This window comes from Myotis nattereri (assembly GCF_964212035.1).
Source record: "Myotis nattereri genome assembly, chromosome: 8".
Classification (NCBI taxonomy): domain Eukaryota; kingdom Metazoa; phylum Chordata; class Mammalia; order Chiroptera; family Vespertilionidae; genus Myotis; species Myotis nattereri.
Window position 1 is genome coordinate 42,848,754 of NC_138083.1, and position 23,040 is coordinate 42,871,793.

The following is a 23,040-nucleotide window of genomic DNA, read 5'->3' on the forward strand; positions in this document are numbered from 1 at the left end:
CCCCAGCAGGTGGGTTGGTCCTTGTTCTTGTCAGACAAGACAAATCCTTGCTTCCACAAATGCATCACCAAACCATGAGATGCCTAATGCCTTCTCCCTTTCTATAGAGCTAGTGACTTGATTCACATGACTGTGGCATTACTAAGAGCATCGGGAGCTGCTTGCTGCTGCCACAGGAAATGATGTGAGGGAGGCTTTTTTTCCCTGTCCTATTTAAAAAAATATATATTTTATTGATTTCAGAGAGAAAGGGAGAGGGAGAGAGAGAGAAACATCAATGATGAGAGAGAATCATTGATTGTCTGCCTCCTGCACACCCTGCACTGGGGATCGAGCCCACAACCTGGGCATGTGCCCTGATCAGGAATCGAACCATGACCTCCTGGTTCATTCAGAGTCGACGCTCAACCACTGAGCCATGCCGGCTGGGCTTCCTATCCTATTTTTATGCCCAGTGAATTTCCTTACATGATACAGGTGCTTAAAATGTCTTCATAAAACAAATGAGTCTCCTTAAACCTTGATTAATCATAATTTTATTTCTTAGGAGTTGGGCTATTTAGTTCTCCAAAAGTAAGATTATCTTTTTTCTTTTTATTTAGGTGGTATTTTAAAACCATTTAGTTTCTATTACTAAAGATTCAAATGTGGCTTTGTGTTCTGCTCATTGTATAACGTCCCCTCCCCCAGGTAACAAAAGATGGGATAATTAACACTGAATGCTAAAAGCAATTTCATATTTTCAATAACTTCACTATATCAACAGCTGGCTTGGAAATTACTCCAGGTTTTAGAGGTTTTTCTGTTTCATCACCCAGGGCCCTCACCTTGATCTTGGACTTGCAGGCTCCAGAAGTGCCCGCAATAAATGCCTGTTGTTATCAGGTACCTGGTCTGCGGGATTCTGCTCAGCAGCCCCAGTGGACTCAAACAAAGGGCCGGGGTCTGGGACGCTCTGGCCCCTGGGAAGCCAGTGGCCGCAGGAAGTCCAGGAGTCCCAGCCACCCACAGGTGTGGACTTGTTCCCATGGTGTAATCAAGGCTTGTGTCATATTTTCACTGTAGTTAGGGAGGTTGCTATTTAAAGAAAGCCTTTCTGGAAAGACAATATTTACACCCTGAGAAATCCAGACCCACACATGCTATGTTTTCTTAAAGGAGATGAACACCATCCCTGTGGACCTCTGTCAGCCTCATTTCCTTCCCAGGATGTGAGTCCTAAGCCCCAGGAGATGACGCGCCTGCTTATTGGTCCCACTGCAATGCGGCTCTTTCCGTGGGGGAGTTCATCCCTCCCACACCGTGGGGCTCTCAAGTCCACAAACACATTAACAGATGCATGAAAAACCCGGATGATCACGGAGAAGCCCTTCTTCGCTGGTCACTTATCCGAATGTTTTATGGGTTGGATTCATAATCATTTCCGGAGAAAACCAAATATTGCCACTTAACACCCTCAATATATTTTTTAAACCCAGAGGTATACGCAAGAAGGGCCAACTAGAGAAAATCTAGCCTCGTCCACGCTAATCTGCATAACTAAAGGAGCCAGGTGGCCAGCGGCCCCCACAGCCGCAGCACCACTTTCCTCGACAATAACCAGTTGTGTATAAATCGGTTTCCATGGTGTGTTCATCTCGGCCGCTTTGCAGGTGGCTGAGGAGACACAGCTTGTTGCTGCGTGTTAAAGACCGAGCGATGTCACATTCCCCCCCCCCCAAACATGTTATAGGCCAGTGTTTCATAAATATAAGGCTCTTTGTCCAAGAGGGGAGCTTTATCCTGACAGGTTAAGGGACAATGATGGCCCCAACTTTACTATTTTTTCTGTTTTCTTTTCAGTTTCAATTACCCTTTGTTTTTACTGCAAGAAACATTTCTCTCAAGTGCATGCGCGACACTGATGAATTCCTTTCTGATCTGAATTCAGTGGAGCCCAAAGAATACGCTCTGAGAAGTAAGTGAGTTTCCCTGGCCCCTTGGGTAGGTGAACACAGGGCAGTCTCAGGTTAGTGCTGGGCATCCCAGAAAAACTCCCGAGAATTTAAAGCACAGAACCCCGTGGGGAACACAAGACGAGCCTCAGTTTACAAACTGCGCCAAGAATGGAGGCGGGAGGCAGAATTTTTCTTGCAGAAGGCAATAGGGATAGTGGTATCAATTCTAGCCAGAAGGAGTCTCCTGGAGACCAACCTCTGACTAAGATGGAAATGGTCTGTATGTTGTCTGATGCTGTTTGTTGTTATTGAAGTTGGTAACGTTTCACTGGTGTGTAAGATAGCCTGCGTTGTTCCTTTTTCTAGACGTTTCATCCGCTTTGGAGAATGAGTTGCTTCATGATTCAGGGAACCAGTCTTGCCTGTTATATGTTCCATCGTCAGTTCTGAGGCGTGTGTTAGTGAGTGGACTGGCTCAGGCTGGAAAATGTTCGGTAGTCTCCAGACCTCTTTGCATGAGATATGGATGGATGTCAGGCTGCTGTATTTTTTTTTTTTTTTGAAGCATGCAACAGGCTGATGAATTTTAGAGGGAAGGTGTGTGTGTGTGGGGGGGGAGAGATTAACTGTTGGGGTCCAGCCCCAGCAGGTCCAGGGGTTCCCCAAGGTGTGGATGGAGTCAGCAAAGAAGGAATGACACAGAGGCAGCATTCAGGTGATCATCATGGTGAGGTTCCTCTTAGCCAGGATCTCCAGCCAGGTTCTGTCCAGGTTCTCTAGCCATGTTCTCTTGCTAGGTTCTCCAGCCAGGTTCTGGTACAGGCTGCTGTATTTATTTATTTTTGTAGTTTTCCCAAAATTATTCTCCCAACTAAAGGGACACGTAACCTTCCCGCCAGAAGGAGGCAGGAAATCACATTCACTTTCAGTGAGGTAACTTCTGTGGAGGGAATGATTAATTGTTGATGCTGATGAAAACCACTAACAAGGGAAAATGTAGAAATTCACTCTTTCCAAAGCCAGAAAACTGATCATAGTGATTTCCATTTCCATTTTGACCACATTGATTTTGGTATTGGGAAACATTCAGTAGCATAATACACATCATACAAATAAAGTTTGGGCTTAATATTGGGTAATTCAAAATAGCACATGGTTTGAAGCAAATGCCATTCTACAGTTGATAGTTGATATTTAATGAGATGGTGGAAAAAGATAAATCCTCCTAATCCCAAAGCTATTTTCAAGTTTCATGCTGGTACTGATGTTTTGCTGTGACACTCAGTGATACTGACAGGGAAGATTCTGCTGAACCTAGGCCCAATAAGCTAGGCAGCAAATCAGAAGGTACAGTGACTGCCTCGGATTCCCGGTGACGAGGTGGAGGCACATCTTGCCATTATTAGTCCCAGTTTTATTTGTAAACGCTTTATTTGCCCTAAAAGTCCCTCTAGCCATGTGCCAATGATGTTCCAGCTGTAGGAGCCTGAAAATTGAAAGTCTTTATTTTTTTAGTTAAGAAAACTTCCCCAAGATGAATGGTCCAAGGCAGGATTGAATGACTTACATAATGGGACAGATGACAATTGCTTAATTTAATACATGATAAATACTACTAACTCCAGTTGTTTTAACTGATTTTCATTCTAATGCACCAGAAAACACTGGACATCTTGCCTGAGGCGTCAGAGCCCAACAAGTTGTTCTGGTCTTCGTTCTCGGTGTTGTTTTCTTTACACTGAGGAAAAATAAGGAGTCTGTACTTAGAGAGTACTTTTTCATGGCAGGCACTGCTCCCTGGGCAGGAGCTGTCTCAGCACCCCACCCCCACTATGGGGAGGGAGTTTTTATCATCCACATGTTATAAATGAGAAAATGGAGCCACAGAGCTGTATTTTGCTTGAAGTAAATGGCAGAGAGAGGATTTGAGTCCAGGTCATCTGTTCCCAAGCCTGTACTTTCCATCTCTGCCTAAAATAAGTAACAAGAGAAAAAAGGAGGAAACAAACAAACAAACCAGCAGCAAAAGGAATGAGGCAGAGCAACATGTATCAGTAAGGAGGGAATACACAGAAATAACACCAAGAAAGACGTTGTAGAAGAATATGTACAATATATAAGTTTTTTAAAAATGGAAATGATGGTGCTCTATTGCTCAGGGAGACGCCCATGCAGTGCTGATGGGAAGGAACGCTTGAGAATGGAATCTCCACATTCAGCTAGAGGCTGCCTCGGAGAGGAGGGTGCTTAGGGTGGGGAGGCCACAGGGGACCCATCAGATTTCAAATGATGGGTCAAGTTTTATTTTTTAAGCTGGGCGATGGGCACATAGGTGTTTCATTATTTTTTCTTATGCCTTTTTAATATGTTAAATTTGCATAATATTTTAAAACTCCACCCCAAGGCAAAGCATAGAGGTGATAAGCGGCGGGATCTCTGATAGTGGGCGGGGCTCTGGGGAGTAAGGTGCAGAGAGAGGGTGGATGGAATTCAGGCAGAGATGTGTGGTCTGGCAGAGAGGACTCGAGCTGATGTTCTCTGACTTCGGCCATCCAGGGATCCCGTCTCTCCATAGACTTGTCACACCTTCCCCGAGCTCACAGCTTCTCGCCATGGCCCAGAGCCTCTCCAGCCATGCCTCAAAAGCTAACTAGTAGCATTTAGAATAGCCACTTGGAGAGGGTGGTAGGTTGTCCTCTAGATTGACACGGTGAAACCCTAACCCCTGGATTATCCAGGTGGGCCCTCAGTTCAATCACATAGATCCTTGGAAGAGGGAGGCGAGAGAGATTTGACACACACACAGAGGACATGCGAATGTGACCTTTTTTGGAAATAGGGTCTTTGTAGACATGGTCAAATTAAGAGAAGTTCCTACTGGATTAAGGAGTGCCCTAATCAAGTGGCTGATCCTATACAATAAAGAGCTAATATGCAAATGGTCATCACGCCTTCATGCCCTTGCATCCCCTGCCTGGTGGGGCTTGATGGGGGACCTGAGCCTGTGCCCCTCTCCTGGTGCTGGGCCGGGGGATCTGAGGCTGTGCTCCCCACCCTGCAGGGCTTGATGGGGGTGGGGCTAGCCGGGTCTGGGTCTCGCGTGATTTTGAGGTGCAAGCGGGTGGGCAGGGACTTGACTCTGGGTCCCGTGGCATGCCCCAGACTCTGACAGGTGGGAGATTTTCATATACATTTTACTAATTTTCTTTCATCTGACACTTTTATTATAGAGAAAGGGCAAATAGCAATATTAAAGTATTTCCTCTAATTAATTCCCTTTTAATGTGCATGAATTTCATGCACTGGGCCACTCGTATTCTTATAAGAGGGCAATAGAGACACACAAGGATGCCCTCTATGACAGAGGCAGAGATTGGAGTGATGTGTCTATAAGTCAGGGAAAGCCAAGAATTGCCAGCCACCTCTGGAAGTTAGGAGAGAGGCATGGAAGATTCTCCCTGCGAGCCTCCAGAAGGAACCAATCCTGATTTCAGACTTCTGATCTCCAGGGCTGTGGGACAACAGATTTCTGTTGTTTTCAGCCACCAGTTTGTGAAAATTTGTTAAGACAGCCCTAGGAAACAAACTCAGAGAACTATGGCCTCTTGGACACACCCGCTGGAATAAACAGCATGCATTTGTGATCTGAGATGAAAACAAATGAGTTCTCAGGCCCTGGAACTCATTTTTCCTAAGATGTACCAGGTCCACCCCTGGCCATCTCTCACGGTCCAACCAGACCCACTCGGAGTGCTGTCTGCGGCAGGGGCCTCGCACGGGCGGCTGTTTATGTGGAATGAAAACTGTGTTCATCATACTGAGGCCCCTGTGGTTTCACATGATTTCTGCATTTTCCTGCCCTTTATTCCTCAGGGATGGAATGAGGGGGGAGGAGGAGACCTCTGGTTCCCAGCAGCCTGCAGCAGGGTTCTTCATTTCCTGTTTTCTTTCATCTCCTAACATCCTTGAAATCTTCCCCAAGCAGCTACTTTTGCTGTAAAACTTTCTTAACCCTTTAGGTCCCTTCTCCCTGGTCCCATACCAGGCCCATCAGGTCCCTCTGGAGGCTGGGCTGCTGAGCTTCCTACTCTGATCACTTGCTCCCCTGGGCTTCCTCGTTTGTCTTCTGGAATGATTATTTCCTGCCTCCTGTGTGTCTTGTCTTCTGTCCCGGAAGCCCTGGCCTGTGGTGTATGCCCGTGTGAGAGGAGACGGTCACAGGGAGTCACTCGCTGGGCTGGCCTTTGTTCTCCTCCGGTCATCAGTGGAGGACTGTCTACTTGATTTGCATTCTCGGAAGTTGCCTCTTTTCCTGTCCAGCTGTCAGTCTGGAGGGCGCCTCACTCAGGCCAGCCTCCTCGCGGGTGCTGGAGCGGGGCACAGAAAAGTGGCTGGCATCAAGTGAATCCCATCCTAGAGAAAGGCAGACACAGCAGCTCCCCTGAAATTTCTGGGCTAACTGGATTATGAAACATGGCCCTCCCAAGATAACCACATTCTAGCTCCTGGGACCTGTGAATGTTGCCTTATATGGAAACAGAAGCTTCACAGATGTACTTAAGCTAAAGAATTTGAGATGGGGAGATTGTCTCGGATTATTCAGGTGGGCCCTTAAGTGCAATCACATAGATCCTTGGAAGAGGGAGGCAGAGAGAGATTTGACACACACACACACAGGACAAGGTGATGTGGCCGTGAGCCAAGATGCCGGCGGCTACCAGAAGCTAGAAGAGGCAAAGAACAGATTCTCCCCTGGAGCCTGCAGGAGTGCAGCCCTGGGGACACCTTGATTTCAACCCAGTGATGATGATTTTGGACTTCCAGCCTCTACACTCATGAGAAAATACATTTCTGTGGTTTAAAGCTGCCCAGTTTGTGGAAATTTGTTACAGCAGTCACCGATACACACGCTATACTTGTTGTGCAAGTCTAAGATTAATAGTTGACCAGACACAAGGGGGACTTCCAGGAGGTTTTTTTGCAAAGAGCCTGCTTCAGGAAGTTGGAAATCAAATTGCTAGCACATTCAGATTGTTTTCTTACCAACAAGATCTCTGGCAACAGATGGTTAGCATTTTTTTTTTTTTTTTTTTTGCATATGCCCTGTATCGTCAGCTACAGGGCAAGGACTATTCAGTTCTCATTTTTAAAATTCTCCAGTATAACACAGTGATCTGATAGGTGCTTAATACATATTTGCTGTTAATGCTGAAGATAATCATCACTTTCAGGTTCTGTTTGTGGCTTAGCCTTCTAGAAGCTTCTGCCACCTTTAACATCACGGTAGCAGTGCATCCATATTTTAAGACCATTGGTTGAGGTCTTGCTCTCCTCCACTTAAACCCAGAAATTAATCAACTCTGCATTTTAATACCCATATATCATTGCCATCATGTGAGAAAGAAAATTTGTCTGCCAATTAGCCCAGCAGAATTGAAATGAGTTCTTTTTAATCTTTTCGTAATGAAAACTTGGACCAACGGCCATCTGATGTGAAGTAGCAGGTGGGATTGATCATTATTTTATTCTGTCCCTCCCTCCCACGACGATCACAGTGGATTTTGATTTGGATGGTGCCCATGGCCAGGCATCTCAGATCCTAGACAGAAACTAATTAAGGGTAAGGCAGGGAAAGGGCAACTTGTCCATTTGCATTTATAACCAGAAAGGAAGCTAATGCAATTGAAAAGTTGTATAGCATACAAAATAACCTCAGCTGGAAAATCATTTAAATCCAAGCCAAGAGAACCAGTTCACAGAGCAAAACACCAATTGGAAAGAAAACTAGACTTTAATCTTCCAAAGTGAAGAATGGACTATCCCTCTGTACTCGTATTCATCCTTCAGGTGTTTACCTAATGGCGAAGACAAGCTCAGCATTGGCACCTCTCTTGTTTCTGTCTCCTTCAACTCCTATAATTCCAGAGCCATGAATTGCAGGCTACAGAATTCGGGATACTCAGATAGTAATGGAGAAGGGAATTGGGAAATTATTTAGTCTATTTATAATAACTACATCCAGCTTTCAAAATTGTTGTTTTTCTTGACATGGGGAGGACCTCGAAATACATTGGTGGACTTGGATTTGGGGCATTGAACTAAATTTTTTCAAAGTTTATTTCAATTCAGCAAATGTTTATTGAGCTCCTCTTCTGTTTCTTTTTAATGAGGACATGGCCTGTCACTCACATGAGAGACAGACAGGTAAATAGTAATGTGCCTTTCGGTGTGATACACTAAGCAAGAGTCTGGAATCTTTCCTGGTGTGGGGGGAGAGGGAGCACCCTTCAACCAGTCCTCAAAGGATGACTCAGCATTTTCAGGAGGTGGGAAGAAGGGACATTCCAGGCAGAAGGAGAGGCAAGCGCAGGCCTGGTGCATCCTGTACAACAGCAGAGGAAACGGGGGTGGGAGGATGAGACTGGAGAAACAAGTGTGGTCACGAAGGGCCTTCGAAACCATGCTCAGGAGCCTGGAATTAATCCTAAAGATTGCAGTGACCAAGCCTGGCTGCACCGGGGATCACCTGGGAAATTCTGAAAAAACAATTCATTCCCGAGCCCCACCCTGACCAATTAAGTCACCCTTTGTGAAGGTGGGGCCTGGGCATTTGAAGTTTTAAAATATGCCCCAGATGATCCTAATGTCTGCCCAGGATAGAGAATCACAGCTCTAGACAAGAGGTCTGCAAAGTTTTCCTCAAAGGACCAGATAGTAAATACTTTCGGTTTTGTGGGCCGTCCAACCTCTGTTGAAACTACTCAGTCCCATACAGGCCTACCTGGTTTTATTGCACTTAGCTTTATTGCGCTTCACAGATGTTGTGATTTTTACAAATTGCAGGCAAGACCTTCCACCAGCAAAAAGATTACGACTCGCTTTATTGTGATACTCGCTGTATTGCGGCGACCCAGAACCAGCTTGCAGCATCGCTGAGTCATGCCCGGATTGTGACAGCAGCACTGGCCCTGTGTCAAGGAGGGAGATGGCTGTCCTGCAGTGGCTTGTTGTTTATGGCGGGAGTCTCTCCTTAGCCTCAGTTTTGCTGTTATGGTCTCAGTTACCTGTGCTCAACCTTGGTTAGAAAATATTAAATGGAAAACTCCAGAAATAAATAATTCATAGGTTTTCCCATTTGGGGCCATTCTGAGTAATGTGATGAAATCTTGAGTGGTCCTGCTACATCCCACCGACCGTAATGCATCCCTTTGTTCAGCATCTCCATGCTGTAGACACTCCCGCCTGTTAGTTACTTAGTAGTGGTAGGTTCACCAGGTTATCAGATAGGCTGCTGTGGGATCTCAGTGCTTGAGTTCAAGTCACCCTTATTTTACTTCATAATGGACTCAAAGCGCAAGAGTAGTGGTGCTGGCAATTCGGATTTGCCAAAGAGAAGCTGTAAAGTGCTTCGTTCAAGTGGAAAAGTGAGTATAGTATACAATAAGATGTTTTGAGAGAGAAACCACATTCACTTAGCTTTTATTGCAGTATATTGTTATAACTGTTCTATTTTATTATGAGTTATTGTTCTTAATTTCTTGCTGTTTCTAATTTAACTTTATCATAGGTTTGCATGTATTGAAAAAACACATAGTGCTATACATAGGGTTTGGTACCCTGTAGCACTGAGTGACAGATGTAGAAGCAGGAGATCTGAGGCACAAAGTCATCTCTAGAAATTAAAAATACACTTACCCAGAGCAAGAACACCTACAAATGAGAGGGTACACATCGGACAACATGAGAGCATACACCATTGTTCTCCCTCAACAATGAGAAGGGCCTCGGATGCAAAATGCAGGTGTTATGCCCAGATTTCAAGATCCCCCAAAGGACATCACCAGGGAGCGCCGAGTCCGATGCAAAAGCATAGAGTCTTTATTCAAGCCCGGGGCTTGGTCCCTCTGCCTCCCCTACCCACACAGCGATAGGGTTCGAGAGAGCCCCGAGTCCCATGAGAACAAAGAATTTATAGGGCTTGGGGTCGGGGGGGGGGGGCGCACTCGGACCACTGATTTGGCCTATTCCGGTGGTTGAGTGAGGGCCGGGGGCTAGTGATGCAAGGGCAGGGTGCAGCTAGGGTCTGGTTACACAAAGACAGGGGGGTGGCTAACATAGTTTTGGCCTTGGGCTAGTTTCCCCCACTTTCCCATTGGCCAAGATAAGGGCAGGCTGAGTAACTGATACATTCTGTGGCTTTTTCTTGGAAGAGGGGTTAGGGACACAGCTATCAGTCCTGTTCTGTCCTTTCACAGGCTCAGGGAGTGACATCTGAACATACCTGTCTCTTGTTTTGGTCATTTAACTTTGATAGATTTAAATGGTAGAACTGAGTGCCAATAAATTCATTTGAACATGACACAAGGAAGCTAACTTTGCCCACTTCTTTTGCTTTGAAATTCAGTGTATGACTCCGTCGGGAAACTTGGGAGCAATATTCTCAATGGGAACGTGGATAGACTGGGATCTTACAGTGAGTGCCTCTCCACCCACGCCCCCTCGGGGAGCTTCCAGGGGCAGTACTGCAAGCTTCAGATCCTGCAGGTGAGCGTGGGGACTGCGTGCATGCTCTTGAAGGACAAATGAACCTCACGATATGGAACCCATTACAACTCCGCCGATTAGTCTTCTTAATTAAAAAAAACAAAGCACCTATTAAGATGTTTTTCAAAACATTAAAACTAAATTTTAAACAGTGGCAGAAAGTTGCTTGCATACTCTGAGTGTGGGACATTATAAGAGGCAGTTGTTCACAGACCCCATAGGCCTTCAGTTGTTCCTCCTACTGTATTGCATGGGGCAAGACCTCTGGAGGACCTTCATGGGAAATCCAAGGTCAAGTCCCAGCCAATACTCATGGGCATTAACTCCTGACTTACCATCAGTGTTTGGAACATGAGGGAGGGCGGACTTCCCATTACCCATAATCCTGTCCCAGAAACAGAGTACAACACAGGAATTTGAGGTCATCCTAGCAGATAGGCTGGGACTTCTATGACCTTATCACTAAATCCGTTGACTGAAGTCACATGGCTCATTATCTTCAAAGCATGTTATTTTTTTACTGCTGGGCGGGGGAGGGACTAGTAAGCACATGGCCTCCTATTAAATACAAAAATAGACTTTATGCATGTCACAACGCTAAAAGAAAATACATTACTGATTGGCTAGTAACAAGCCATCCAAGGTCTTGGCTGTTAATACTATAAAATGGTCTTACAATGTCAACCATTGGACATAGGGAGATTATCACCTAGCTCCATTTGTCCCCTGAGAGTTATGATGGTTGCTTCAGGATTTAACCAGTGTGTACAAATGTCACATCCTGTTTTCAAAGCAGATGAATGATTTTGCTATCAGAGCAAAAGGTCAGGCTTACACAATCATGCAAGTTATATGTTCAGAAGCATCCCAGAAACCTTTATTTATAATTGATATTTGTTTTATTGGGACAGGCATTCTAATTATTGGCTTGATTTATTTGTAAAATCTTTACTTGATATATCGTGTCCTGCTAGGATGAAATGACAAGTTGGCAGTATTATTAAAAATTGTAGGAGTGTTAACTTTAATATGGGAGAGGGATACTCTGGGGCACACTCCCACCCGGGGGGACTGCTTTCCAAATAATCAGCTACATTAAGTCTTGGAGCATATTCTTATTTAAATATGGGTGCATCCGACGTTCTGTAAATTCACCGGAACTACTCTGTTATGGAAAAGCCATCCCCAAAGAAGTCAGCCAACTTTCCCTCTTTTAATACCTTTCTCTTCCCTTTCCCAGTGTGCTTAATTCATGTGTAGTGCAGCCACAGCCTTACTGACTTGGAAACCATTATGTATGTATTCCATGAACGTTAGCATTAAGGAGTGCTGTGGCCTTCTGTTTCCCAGGATGTAGCTGACTACAGTGTGGGCGTGTGTGTCCCCGATTCTTGTGCGGAAGAGGACGTGACTGCGTTGGCTCAGCTGGGTAGGTGCAAAAGAATCCCCAGGGAGCCCTAGCCAGTGTTCTCAGTGCTTAGAGTGTTGGCTCCTGCACGAAGGGTCACAGGTTCGATTCCCTTCCAAGGGCATGTACCTGGGTTGCAGGTCCAGTCCCCAGCCCTGGTTGGGGCACATGCAGGAGGCAGCCAATCAATGTGTCTCTCTCACAGCTGTGGTTTTTTCCCCCCACTTTCTCCTCGTCCCTTCCCTCCCTTCCATTCTCTCTAAAAATCAATGGAAAAAATATCATTGGGTGAGGATTAACAATAACAAAATAGAATACCTAGTGAAACTATTTTCTCAGCATAAAGTTTGAAAAACCCCAACAACTCAGAGCCAAGAAAGGCCATTCTTTCACGATCAAATGAACCTTTCATTCCGATAAATGCAATAAGCTGAGACTAATGGAGTTTGGGGGGTGGGGGGGATCAGGGGTTGGGAGTGGTGGTGGTGGCATAGGAAGGGAGAAGGCAGGAAGGAGGAGAAAGAATAAAGAAGGTAGGAGTTGCATTTTTATACAATAAAACTTTCAAGTGAAACAACCTTCCCTCACAGTCAGCTCCTGGTTAGGCTTGAAGAAAGGAGGTAGGTGATGTCTGGTTTCTTTTCTTTTGGTAATATATTTTTATTGATTTCACAGAGGAAGGGAGAGGGAGAGAGAGATAGAAACATCAACGATGAGAGAGAATCATTGATCGATCGGCTGCCTCCGCCTGCTGGGGATCGAGCCCGCAACCCGGGCATGTGCCCTTGACTGGAATTGAACCCTGGGCCTTTCAATCCTCAAGCTGGTCCTCTATCCACTGAGCCAAACCAGCTAGGGCGAGGTGTCCGGTTTCTATATTGCGAGTGTCTTGTGCTGGGGCCCATGTGTGGAGGTCTGTCAGCTGCCACATCCAGAATGAACTAGGAATGTGTGAGGCCCATGTGTGGTAATGGATTAGTGGTAAGCGCCCAGCTTTGGTCCTGGTCGTCACCTCCCAGCTGTGTGATCCTGGGCAAATCACTTAATCTCCCCACATGTCTCCTCTTTCTCTCTATAGAGAGGCTGGACAGGCAGTCAGTCTGGATCCAACTCTCAGTGGCCTTCCAAACACTTTGGATCTTAACCTGCAGAATGTATACATTTTAGTCCACATGAAAACTGGTTTGATTTCCTCAACTTGTTCAAAATTTTCAAAGGAAGAGCTTTAAAGCCTAAAATTGTTGACTCTTGTGTTTATTCTGGTTATCAAAATAAGAACCAACATGACAGCCTGGCTAGTGTGGCTCAGTTGGTTGATCGTCACCCTGTGCACTGAAAGGCTGCAGGTTCAGTTCCCGGCCAGGGCAAATGCCGGGGCTGCATGCTCCATCCCCAGTAGGAGGCGAGCAGGAGGCAGCCATTCAGTTTCCCTTTCACATTGATGTTTCCCTCTTTCTTTCCATCTCCCTTCCTCTCTCTCAAATATCAATTTAAAAATATTTAAAAAACAAAACAAAACACTGTTTCTCTATGCACAGAACCCTTCTAACACCAAAGAGGTGGGTTTCCCCCTCACATTGTGTATTTCTAACACTAATTAACAGTAGGTAGTGCTGACCCCACGTGTTAAAGGCCCAGTCCCCTTACTTCAGATGCCAGTTGGAAGTAGTGGGTCCCCAGATTACCCACTTCTGCAAATTAGGTGATCCCATGACACCCCCCTCGGATTTGATAATTTGCTCTAAGTCTAATGGCTCACAGAACTCAGGGAAACACTTTACTTACTATTCCTGGCTTATTACAAAGGACAAAACTCAGAAAGAGCCAAGTGGAAGAATCTGTGCCCTCTCAGGGTGCACTGCCCCCCCCCCCCCCCCCCCGGCACCTCAGTATCTTCATCAACATGGAAGCTCTCTGAACCCCTTCCTTTAGGGTTCTCGTGGAGTTATATTAGGCGCAATTGACTAGATCATTGGCCACTGGTGATTGACTCAATTCCCACCCCCTCTAGAGGTCAGGGATGGGGCTGAAAGTTCCAACCCTCTAATCACAAGGTGGGTTCTTTTGGCAACCACCCCTCTCCCCCCCCCCCAGGGGTCCCCTCATTAGCATAACCTCAAGTATGGTTGAAAGGAGTTTACTGTATTATGAATAACAGCAGGTGTTCTTCTCACCCCTAACACTCAGGAAATTCCAAGGGCTTTAGGAGCTCTGTGCCAGGAACTGGGGATGAAGATCTAATATATATTCATTATGTCACAATATCACACACATTATTAAAAGTCCTCTTTTAAGTGTTTATATTGCAGCTAGTCTTCAACAACCTTAATTTTCCTCTGAATTTATGATTATCCCTAGAGCTCCAGATACATTATTTGTCTAGCCAAATATTTTATGTGCTTTTAAAAAGAAAACCAATTGTAATAAATCAAATTTTAATTTTGATTCTTGTTGAATAAGTCATAAATAGCCTAGCAACAAAGATAAATTTGCAGAGTTTTATTAAATTAGCATTTCAAATGAATAAATGACTCCCTAAATCTGAGTTAATGTTCATATGATTTAAGAGATTTATCAATTAGCCTAGTTTTTTAAATGCTAAGCTTATTAGTCAGAATTGAATGGGAAAATAAAATTAGAATAAAAGGGGAGAGTAGAAACTATTATTAATACAAAGATATTTTATTTGTTTTTCAATTATAGTTGATATACAATATTATATTAGTTTCAGGTGTACAACTTAGTGATTAGACATGTATATAACTTATGAAGTGATCACCCCCAGAAGTCTAGCACCTCTGACATCATACACAGTTATTACAATGTTATCGATTGTATTCCCTGTGCTGTACTTGACATCCCTATGGCTATTTTATTTATTTATTTTTTAAAAATATATTTTATTGATTTTTTTTACAGAGAGGAAGGGAGAGGGATAGAGAGTTAGAAACATCGATCAGCTGCCTCCTGCACACCCTCTTCTGGGGATGTGCCTGAAATCAAGGTACATGCCCTTGACCAGAATCGAATCTGGGACCTTTTAGTCCACAGGACCCTTTAGTCCTCAGGCTGACATTCTATCCACTGAGCCAAACCGGTTAGGGCCCCCATGACTATTTTAATAACTGGCAATTTGTACTTCTTAATCCCTTTCACCTTTTTTACTCAGCCTCCCAACCCCCTCCAATCTGGTGACCACCAATTTGCTCTGTTTTGCAAAGATATTTTAATGATTTTCTGAGGAACTGGAGAAAGGATTAGGGTGAGTAGAGCTGACTTGGATATAATTCAGTCATCACTGCCAAGGCATTTCTCCAGCTCTGCACAGATAGTAGATAGAAATGGGAGGGTCTTTGCCGAGGGGAAAAGATTCCCATCTGGAAAGGATTTGTCAGCTATTCCTTACAGCTTTTGATGGGGTTGCCAATATTTCCCCCATAGTGTGGGGGTAACCAGCTCAGCAATCACAGGAGGAAGCTGTTTGTGCAGATTTTACTCATCTGGAGCAGGAGGGCAGGGAGTTAACACATGGAGACCATAGCAGATAAGCCAAAAAGAAATGAACCAGTATTGCACAGAGAGGGAAAAAGACTCTGGGCAGAGCAGAACATATTGCAAAAAACTGCACAGTGTGGTTGCCGTAGGATGTTATAAAATTTAAACCAACAGACTTTGTGTGGGTTCCTGAGAATGAAAATATGCAACACCAGAGTGTTGAGATTCCAGATAAAATTTGGATGTGATTATTACAAACCCAGTTACAGGCCCGAACAATTCATATCTGCATATTTCAGTGTCACTCACTGTGTTCCATTTCCTAGGGATTGTTGGGGAGGAAAAAAATTTCCTTCTACCCTTCTAAGTTCTTTGACTGGTCTAATAATTAAAATGACATTAAGATAGTTTAACAGGAGAAAACATTTTAATTCCATATGTATGGGGAATATTGAAAAATACTTCCCATAAAAATACAAGGACCAAAGGCAAGTTGGGCAGTTGAGGCTTATAAGCCATCTTGGGCTAAGGAGTGGGATAGGGGCATAGGGCTTCAAAGGACAGGAGAGTAATTCATAGGACAAGAAGAACGATGTTTGGTGATTAGATGTTTGCCTTGCAATACAGGTGGGATATTCAGATCAAAGTTATCTCTGGTAGTAGTTTTCCCTCTTAGCCAGGCCTCTTATCTAAATTCTTTTAGACATTTGTGGTGGCATATTCTACTCCCCTTCCAGATCCTATAACACAATGCCCTTACCTGGGCAGTTTAAGATGCATCACTCCAACCTTTACCTCTGTCGTCACTTGGAGTTCTGTTCTGTGTGTCTCTCTGTTTTCAAACTTCCCTCTTTGTATAAGGCCATCAGTCATATTGAATGTAAGGCCCACCCTAACCTAGTATGACCTCATCTTAAGTTGATTATATCTGCAAATAACCTATTTCCAAATAAAATCACATTCACAGTTCCCAGGGGTTAGGGCTTGAAGCTTTTTTGGGGGGTGGAGGGTGGGAAATACAATTCAACCCAGAAAACTACCTAATACCTAGTTTCCTAGTTTGGCTGGATTATCTGAGGTCCCTTAAACACAACAGGGAGTTGGGAGGGTGATGACTCAGCCCATATCTACACTTAGAGCATGCTTGATAAACATTAGACGAATCTGGCTGAAGTTTAATTATGAGGCCAATGACCTTACCTGGTCACAGGGACAATACAGAGCTGAAAAGAAGGGGCTTGGTTTAAGGGTCTCTTAACACTGAGTTAGCAAACTTTATCCAGACTCAACTTTCTCTGTCTCCTGCCCTGATGGAAATTTTAGAACATCATATTGTGATTTCACTGACACCATTTGCAGTGGCCCAAAGCAATGAGTACTGAGCTGCTTGCAATCCATGTTCAGCAGTCCCTTACAATAGCTGTAAACTGTCCTCTTTCCTATGCTCTGTTAGGCTGGTCTCATCTTGCTTTGCTGATTATAATCAGAATTATGAGGCCTCCATAGTAGAACAATGGTGCTAGACCTACAAGGGATACATCTTTCCCCACTACCATCCCTGATTGAGTGCTGATTGAGAAAATGGAGTGATTCTGATAAGAACTCCTTGAATTACCCACAAAAGTGCCTCTCTGACTAAGAACTCAAAAGGAATCCAAAACATTTCACAGAATACCATTTCCTGTTCTCAGTTTAATTCAGAAAATATTTATTGAGCATTCTTCTATTTGGCTCTTGTGTGTGACATCACATGTGTGCTGGGGGACCATCAAAAGAAATTGGGAGTTATTCATTTTGGGAAACCTATAATTCAGATAGTAAGAAAAGAATGTGCGCCCAAGGCTGCTGGGAAACTGTTGGAAAATAAACAGTCCAGGTCACATTGAGTGATGGGGACAGGCAGGCCTGGAGAGGCGCTTTGGGGCGAAGGGGAAGGGAATCACACTGGGGAGGAGAAAAGGGAATGTTTCTAGCGAGGTCTTAAGCTGGCCTGAGTTAGGGAAGATTTGGGAAGGTGGGCATGATGAGATGTTGGTGGGAAACAGCTCGAATAAAAGTTTCCTATTCCCCTGTGTAGACCTAGAGTCTAGCACAGTGTAGACATTTAAGGTCTACTGAATGTGCACAGGCTGCCAATTGGTTTTATTGACCGTGGCAGGATTCAGAGTCGGGTGTGGGTGCTTCTTCTCAGTGCTGCTGGGACCTGAGGACATTGACTTGGGTTGTTGGGTTGGGTTGGATAAGCTCAGCAAACCAGGCCCACCCGAGCAGCCTCATTATGAGAGTCTGGGCCTGGTTCCCTGTCTGAGTGTGGCCCCATTGAGCACAGCACTTTGGTGAGTCCCTATGCTAGTTGCAAAGGGCTGCCTTAACAAAACGCCGCAGCCTAGGGGCTCAAACAACAAATTTCTTTCCCACATTTCTGGAAGCCCAAGATCAAGGTGTGGGCAGGGTGGTCTCTCCTGAGGTCTCTACCCTTGGCTTGCCAGTGGCACCTTCTTACTGTCTTCATGTGGTCCTTCCTCTGTGTGCTCACGTCTGTCCAAATGTCACCATATAAGGATGCCAGCTGGGTTGGATTAGGGCACACTTCAGTGGCCTGTTGTAACTTAATCACCCCTTAAGGGCCCTACCTCCAGAACCAGTCACATTCTGAGGAACCAGGAGAGCCACTGGTTAGGGATTAACATATGAAATTTGGGGCGGGGGGGGGGATACAATTCAATCCATAACAGTCTCTTTTCAGAGTCCCTTTGAACTTGATTTTGGGAACTCGACAGCTCAATTCTGTTCTACTCAGTCTCTTCCCCCACTGACCCTTAGGATCCCAGAGTCCTGTGATTGACATGAGAGGAGGGTGGGTGCTTTGGAGGAATGGTGTCTGCAGCAGCCCTCAGACCTAGGCAACCAAGATGCTGTCCTGGGCTCCATACGTTAGGGACCCCTCCACTGGCCTTCCTCTGGCTGTCCTCCCTATTGGATGAGATGTCTGCAGGGCCAAGGAGAGGTGCCAACCTGGAGCCTGCGCCTGCCCTTCCAGTTCACACTCTCAGTGTCTAGGACCCCAGAGTTCCCTGCCCAGCTGGCTCCCAGCCCCCTCTAGGGAGTGACTACAATGGAGTGGAGTTAAGGGGTGGAGCTTAGATTGCTCACACTCCTACCTGTAAGGTGCTTGGCACAGAGCAGTGCGAGTTTGGGGGTGAGATCCTATGGAACCCTTAGCACCCCTGTCCCTGGTGGAAATGTAAGGAATTCGAGTGCCTGAAGGCCAATGCTGATGATGCCTTCAGTGTAACCAAGTTAACCCCCCCGCCCCCGCCGCCCCCCCCCCCCCCCCCCCCCCGCCCCACACACACACCCCTTCCAGCATTGTTCTGGCTTCTTGGCTACTTAGAGGTTTAAAAGTTCCTGCCACTCTCCAAAGTGGGTATGGTGATGGTTCTGGTCAGAGCCAGGAACATCATTTTGTGAGTATCCAGCCTGGACCATCTGTGGGGTAGTGGGCAGTGTCAACCCGTGACCCAGAGGCGTTCTCCGTCCAGGTTTGCCTGCTGAGCGAGGACCTGGGGCTCCTGTGTCCTCTGGCTCAGGACACCATTGCTCAAGGCTTCAAGTTTCAGCCTTCAGCAAATTGCTGGCTGTGCGGGAAGGACTCCTGGGGCAATGCAGGTGAGGTGGGCTGCAACTGGCTTTTCTTGGCTCTGGGGCCAGTGAAGCAACTCCTCTAGGATTTAGCTGCTCAAAGACCATTGGAGACAATGGGGGTTCACTTTTCAGCTGCTGTTCAGCCCATGCTGAAGGGAAGATTCAGGTGTAAAAAACAGTACACGTTTAAAAACAATGGAAGGGGAAGGAAATTTCATCTGGAAGTCCAGAGACTTACTTTATCTTTTTATTCCTAGTTCTGTTGTCTTCTACTTTCTGTAGGGCCTCGGGTAAAAAATAACAATTTTTCCAACAGTGTAGATAAACTACAAAGCTTTTACAGCTTGATTTTGGATTTCGCTGTGGCCTCCAACACGGGTTGTGCAGTTAGAGGTGACAAAGGAAGGTTCTGGCTGCTGTGCCCTCACAGGATGTCCGCAGACCGTCACCACGGGAATGGAGGAGGCCAGGAAGCTGGTTTTCTCAGTTCACGCAGGGTCATCAGGCTGGGGCCTGGTTCCCATGGCCCAGAGGCTCGTGAATGAGTGGTTGATTGACAAAGGCCAGGGGACTCCTTTAAAATTAGAAATAGAACTTCCAGGGGGAACAGACATGGCGATGGTCAGTACACTTCTTTTTCAGCGGGAGAGTTTATTGGGGAAATTCAAATACTACCAGGAAGTAGCTGGGGACACATAAATTCAGAGCAAGTGCTTAGACATTTTAGAAAACCTTTAGCCAGACTCATGGAACAGTGGGTGTTGGAGTGGAAGGGGCACTAGAATACATTGTGTCCAACCCACCCTTTCTCCTTATGCCGATAAGGAAATGAAGCCCAGAGAGGTGAAGTGACTTGCTCAGGGTCACACAGCAAGCTGGCTCAGGCCCAAGCATCCTGAATGCAAGTCTAGGCAATGTAGTGTGGTGAGGTAAGGTAACACGAGGGAATAAAAAACCACATTCTTCAAGTTCATACAGCCCTGGGCTGAGTTCTGGTCCTGCCACTTAGCAGCAATAATAATAAAGACAATAACATTAGTAGAGCTCTTACTACAGGCCAAGTTCCTTCCAATTGCTTTATCGTCATTGCTACATTTAGTTCTCACAACAACCCTACAAGTTAGGTCTTATTAACTCCATTTATCAAGAGGGAAACTGAGGCACAGGGCGATGAACTAACTTGCCCATGGTATATAGTAAGGGGTGGGTGCAGGCTCCTAAAGTGTAGAAACTGTGTTCTTAACCGTTATGCTCAAGTTCATGAGCTTAACTGGTGAGAATTGCCCTTGTCTGTACCATACGGTGAGTGAGAGAGAGCTCCTTGTAGGGTTGTTGACGGATTAGAAATCATGACCAGAATGTGTCTCATTTCTAATGGGCACTTGCTGAAAAGCAGCATTGTTGTTACTTACAAGCAATGTTGCCGCTTTGTTAAACTGTGCTGTGTCCCCCTCTTTTGTGGAGGTTTTGGAAGTCCCCTGGTCCTGTGGTTCTCAAAGTGTGCACCCCGATTAGCAGCATGAGCACCTAGGACCTAGTGAGAAGGGCAGGTTCTCAGGCCCCAGCCCGACCTACTGGGTCAGACCCGTGCAGGGAGGATCCACTCACCAGGCTCCGCAGGGAATGCTGAGGCACAGTGAGGTCTGAGCCCGCCGATCTTACCACTGATACCTTTATAGACTTTTTTTTTTTTAAATATATTTTTATTGATTTTTCACAGAGAGGAAGGGAGAGAGAGAGTTAGAAACATCGATGAGAGAGAAACATCGATCAGCTGCCTCCTGCACATCTCCCACTGGGGATGTGCCCGCAACCCAGGTACATGCCCTTGACCGGAATCGAACCTGGGACCCTTCAGTCCGCAGGCCGACGCTCTATCCACTGAGCCAAACCGGTTTCGGCTAGACTTTTTTTTTTTTATGGTGACTAATTAGCTGTGTCCTAAACTGGTTGCGTCTTGGCTTCACTTTCAGACAGCACCTTCCCCATCACATTGTGGGCTTCCGTCATGTCATTCCATCTCATAGTGCAGTTACCGCTCTTGTGGGGACCTGTTCACAAATAGGTTTGAGTGTGGCAAGGTCTCCTCTTCAGGACGCTCGTTCCCAGCGCCGCGTGCTAGGAAGGATGAGGGAGTCTGGGCAGAGAAGACAGGAGAGCCATGGTCCGCCTCCAGCTGGGCTCAGCGTTCCTAGTTCTTATGAGTTTCTGCACCGTTGTGTCCTATTCTCCCCATCCATCTGTGAACCATCCATCTGTGAATCAGATATAGTAAAAGCCAGCTGCCCTTTTTGATGTCAAAATTTTGTTTTGAAATAAGAGATATGAAAACCCTTGGAAAAGTATAAAGTATTTATTGGCAACTAAAGTCTAATGATAACAATCCTTTTTTTTTTTTTTGGTCTTGGCAGGTATTTTAAGATTTAGAAATGCTTCATTTTTGGCTCCTTCTCTCTCTCTCTTTACAATGAATGCGTCCTCCTTGCCTGATGGGGGTGTGGCCAGATGTGCTGCCGGAATGTTCCCCCTCGATGTGTTTGCTGCCGTGTGCCTGTGAGTACGGCATCTGTGGGACCAGGCTGGGATGTGTATGTTGGGGCTGTTTTACCAACTTCCACTCACCAGCTATACGTAGCCTTGGATTCTCAGTCATTGAGTGTTGTCTGGACCAGGCTCCGTGTGCAGGGAGGTCACCATTTACCTTAAACAAGAAAATGCAGATGTTCAAGAGGAAGGATAGCCACACCCAAAAGTGACTGGGTTTAAGGACCCCCGAGAGAGGTATCCGGTCCCCAAATCCCCCTGGTCCTATCACGTGACCACTGAAAGTGAATGTCTCTTATTTGAGGCCTGGCAGCTTTCACAAGCACCTCCGCAATCTTGCCTGCTACTCTGTTTGCATCCTGCCTTGCACCTTAGGAGAAACTAATGGAATTGCTGGCTCGCAGCTCAAATCATTTGATAAGGTGCTTTCCTGAAAACTTCCCCTAAGCTGCCCCCTGCTAGGAGACGTCTGTGTCTGTTTCATCACCCTGTCACCCTTTTTAAGTAGCATCCAAAGCTACTTAAAAATACATTTTTTTAAAATTGATTTAGAGAGGAAGGGAGAGGGAGAAAGAGAAACATGGATCAGCTGCCTCTGCACGCCCCCTACTGGGGATTGAGCCTGAAACCCCAGCATGTGCCCTGACCAGAAATCGAACTAGTGACCTCTGGGTGCACAGGACAATGCTAAACCAACGGAGCCTCGCCTTTATAAAAACTGTGCCAATTTGATAGATAAATCAGTTGGTTTAATTTATATTTTTAAAAAATTGGTAATGAGTCCTCCTCCCCCCAAATTTATTTATCTGCTATTTATAGTCTCCTCCCCCTTTCCTATGTGTGTGTTATTTGGATGCTTATGGATTTTTAAGGTTGATTTTATAGATAAAGAATATGAATCCTTTGTGGTATCAGCTGCAAGTATCTTCGGATGTTCTCACTGCTGTTTGTTTATTATTTTTTTACAATTATACTAAGAACTTTAGTGAAATCCATTGATCTTTTACTTTGTAATTTCGTTCAGTTATTTATTCTTAGAAAACTACTTCTAATCCTTAAAGATGTTAAAGATTAACCTCCCTTCCAGCAAGGGCTGGAGTGGTTTTGTTTGCTGGGCTGTTCTCTCTGCACCTCACCGTGGTGTCCTGGTGTTGTGGTGCTGGGTGAGGGAGGGCTTGGCCACACATGGATGTCTTCTCCCTACAGGTTCTTCACCCTGCTCGGCCTCGCCCTTCCTCTGGCTGGAACTGCGTATGTGGCAGCCAGGGGGTGGGGGTCAGACCGCGGGGCGTCCTCCACACTCGGGGCACATTCAGCCACTTACGGGAGCCTGCCTTTGAGAGAGACAGAGAGGACTGAACCAAGGAGCAGAATCGAATGGCCGGTCGGCCTGGCCCATCTCGCAGGAACCCCGAGCAGAGGAAAAAGTGGGCATTTGAATAAACTACCACTCATGAGAAGGGACTT

General features: G+C 45.6%; 1 protein-coding gene across 1 annotated transcript in view; it reads left to right on the forward strand.

Moving 5' to 3' along the window:
* Positions 1-1,800: 1,800 nt before the first annotated feature.
* The window catches only part of LOC308523309 (O-acyltransferase like protein-like), a gene marked incomplete at its 5' end in the record, with an annotated part of 46,518 nt that continues 25,278 nt past the window's right edge, over positions 1,801-23,040 (forward strand). Inside the window, 5 exons of the mRNA XM_081097116.1 lie at positions 1,801-1,957; positions 10,342-10,481; positions 11,832-11,910; positions 21,441-21,582; positions 22,780-23,000. Coding sequence (XP_080953242.1) covers positions 1,801-1,957; positions 10,342-10,481; positions 11,832-11,910; positions 21,441-21,582; positions 22,780-23,000 — 739 coding nt within the window. The remainder of the gene's footprint in view (positions 1,958-10,341; positions 10,482-11,831; positions 11,911-21,440; positions 21,583-22,779; positions 23,001-23,040) is intronic.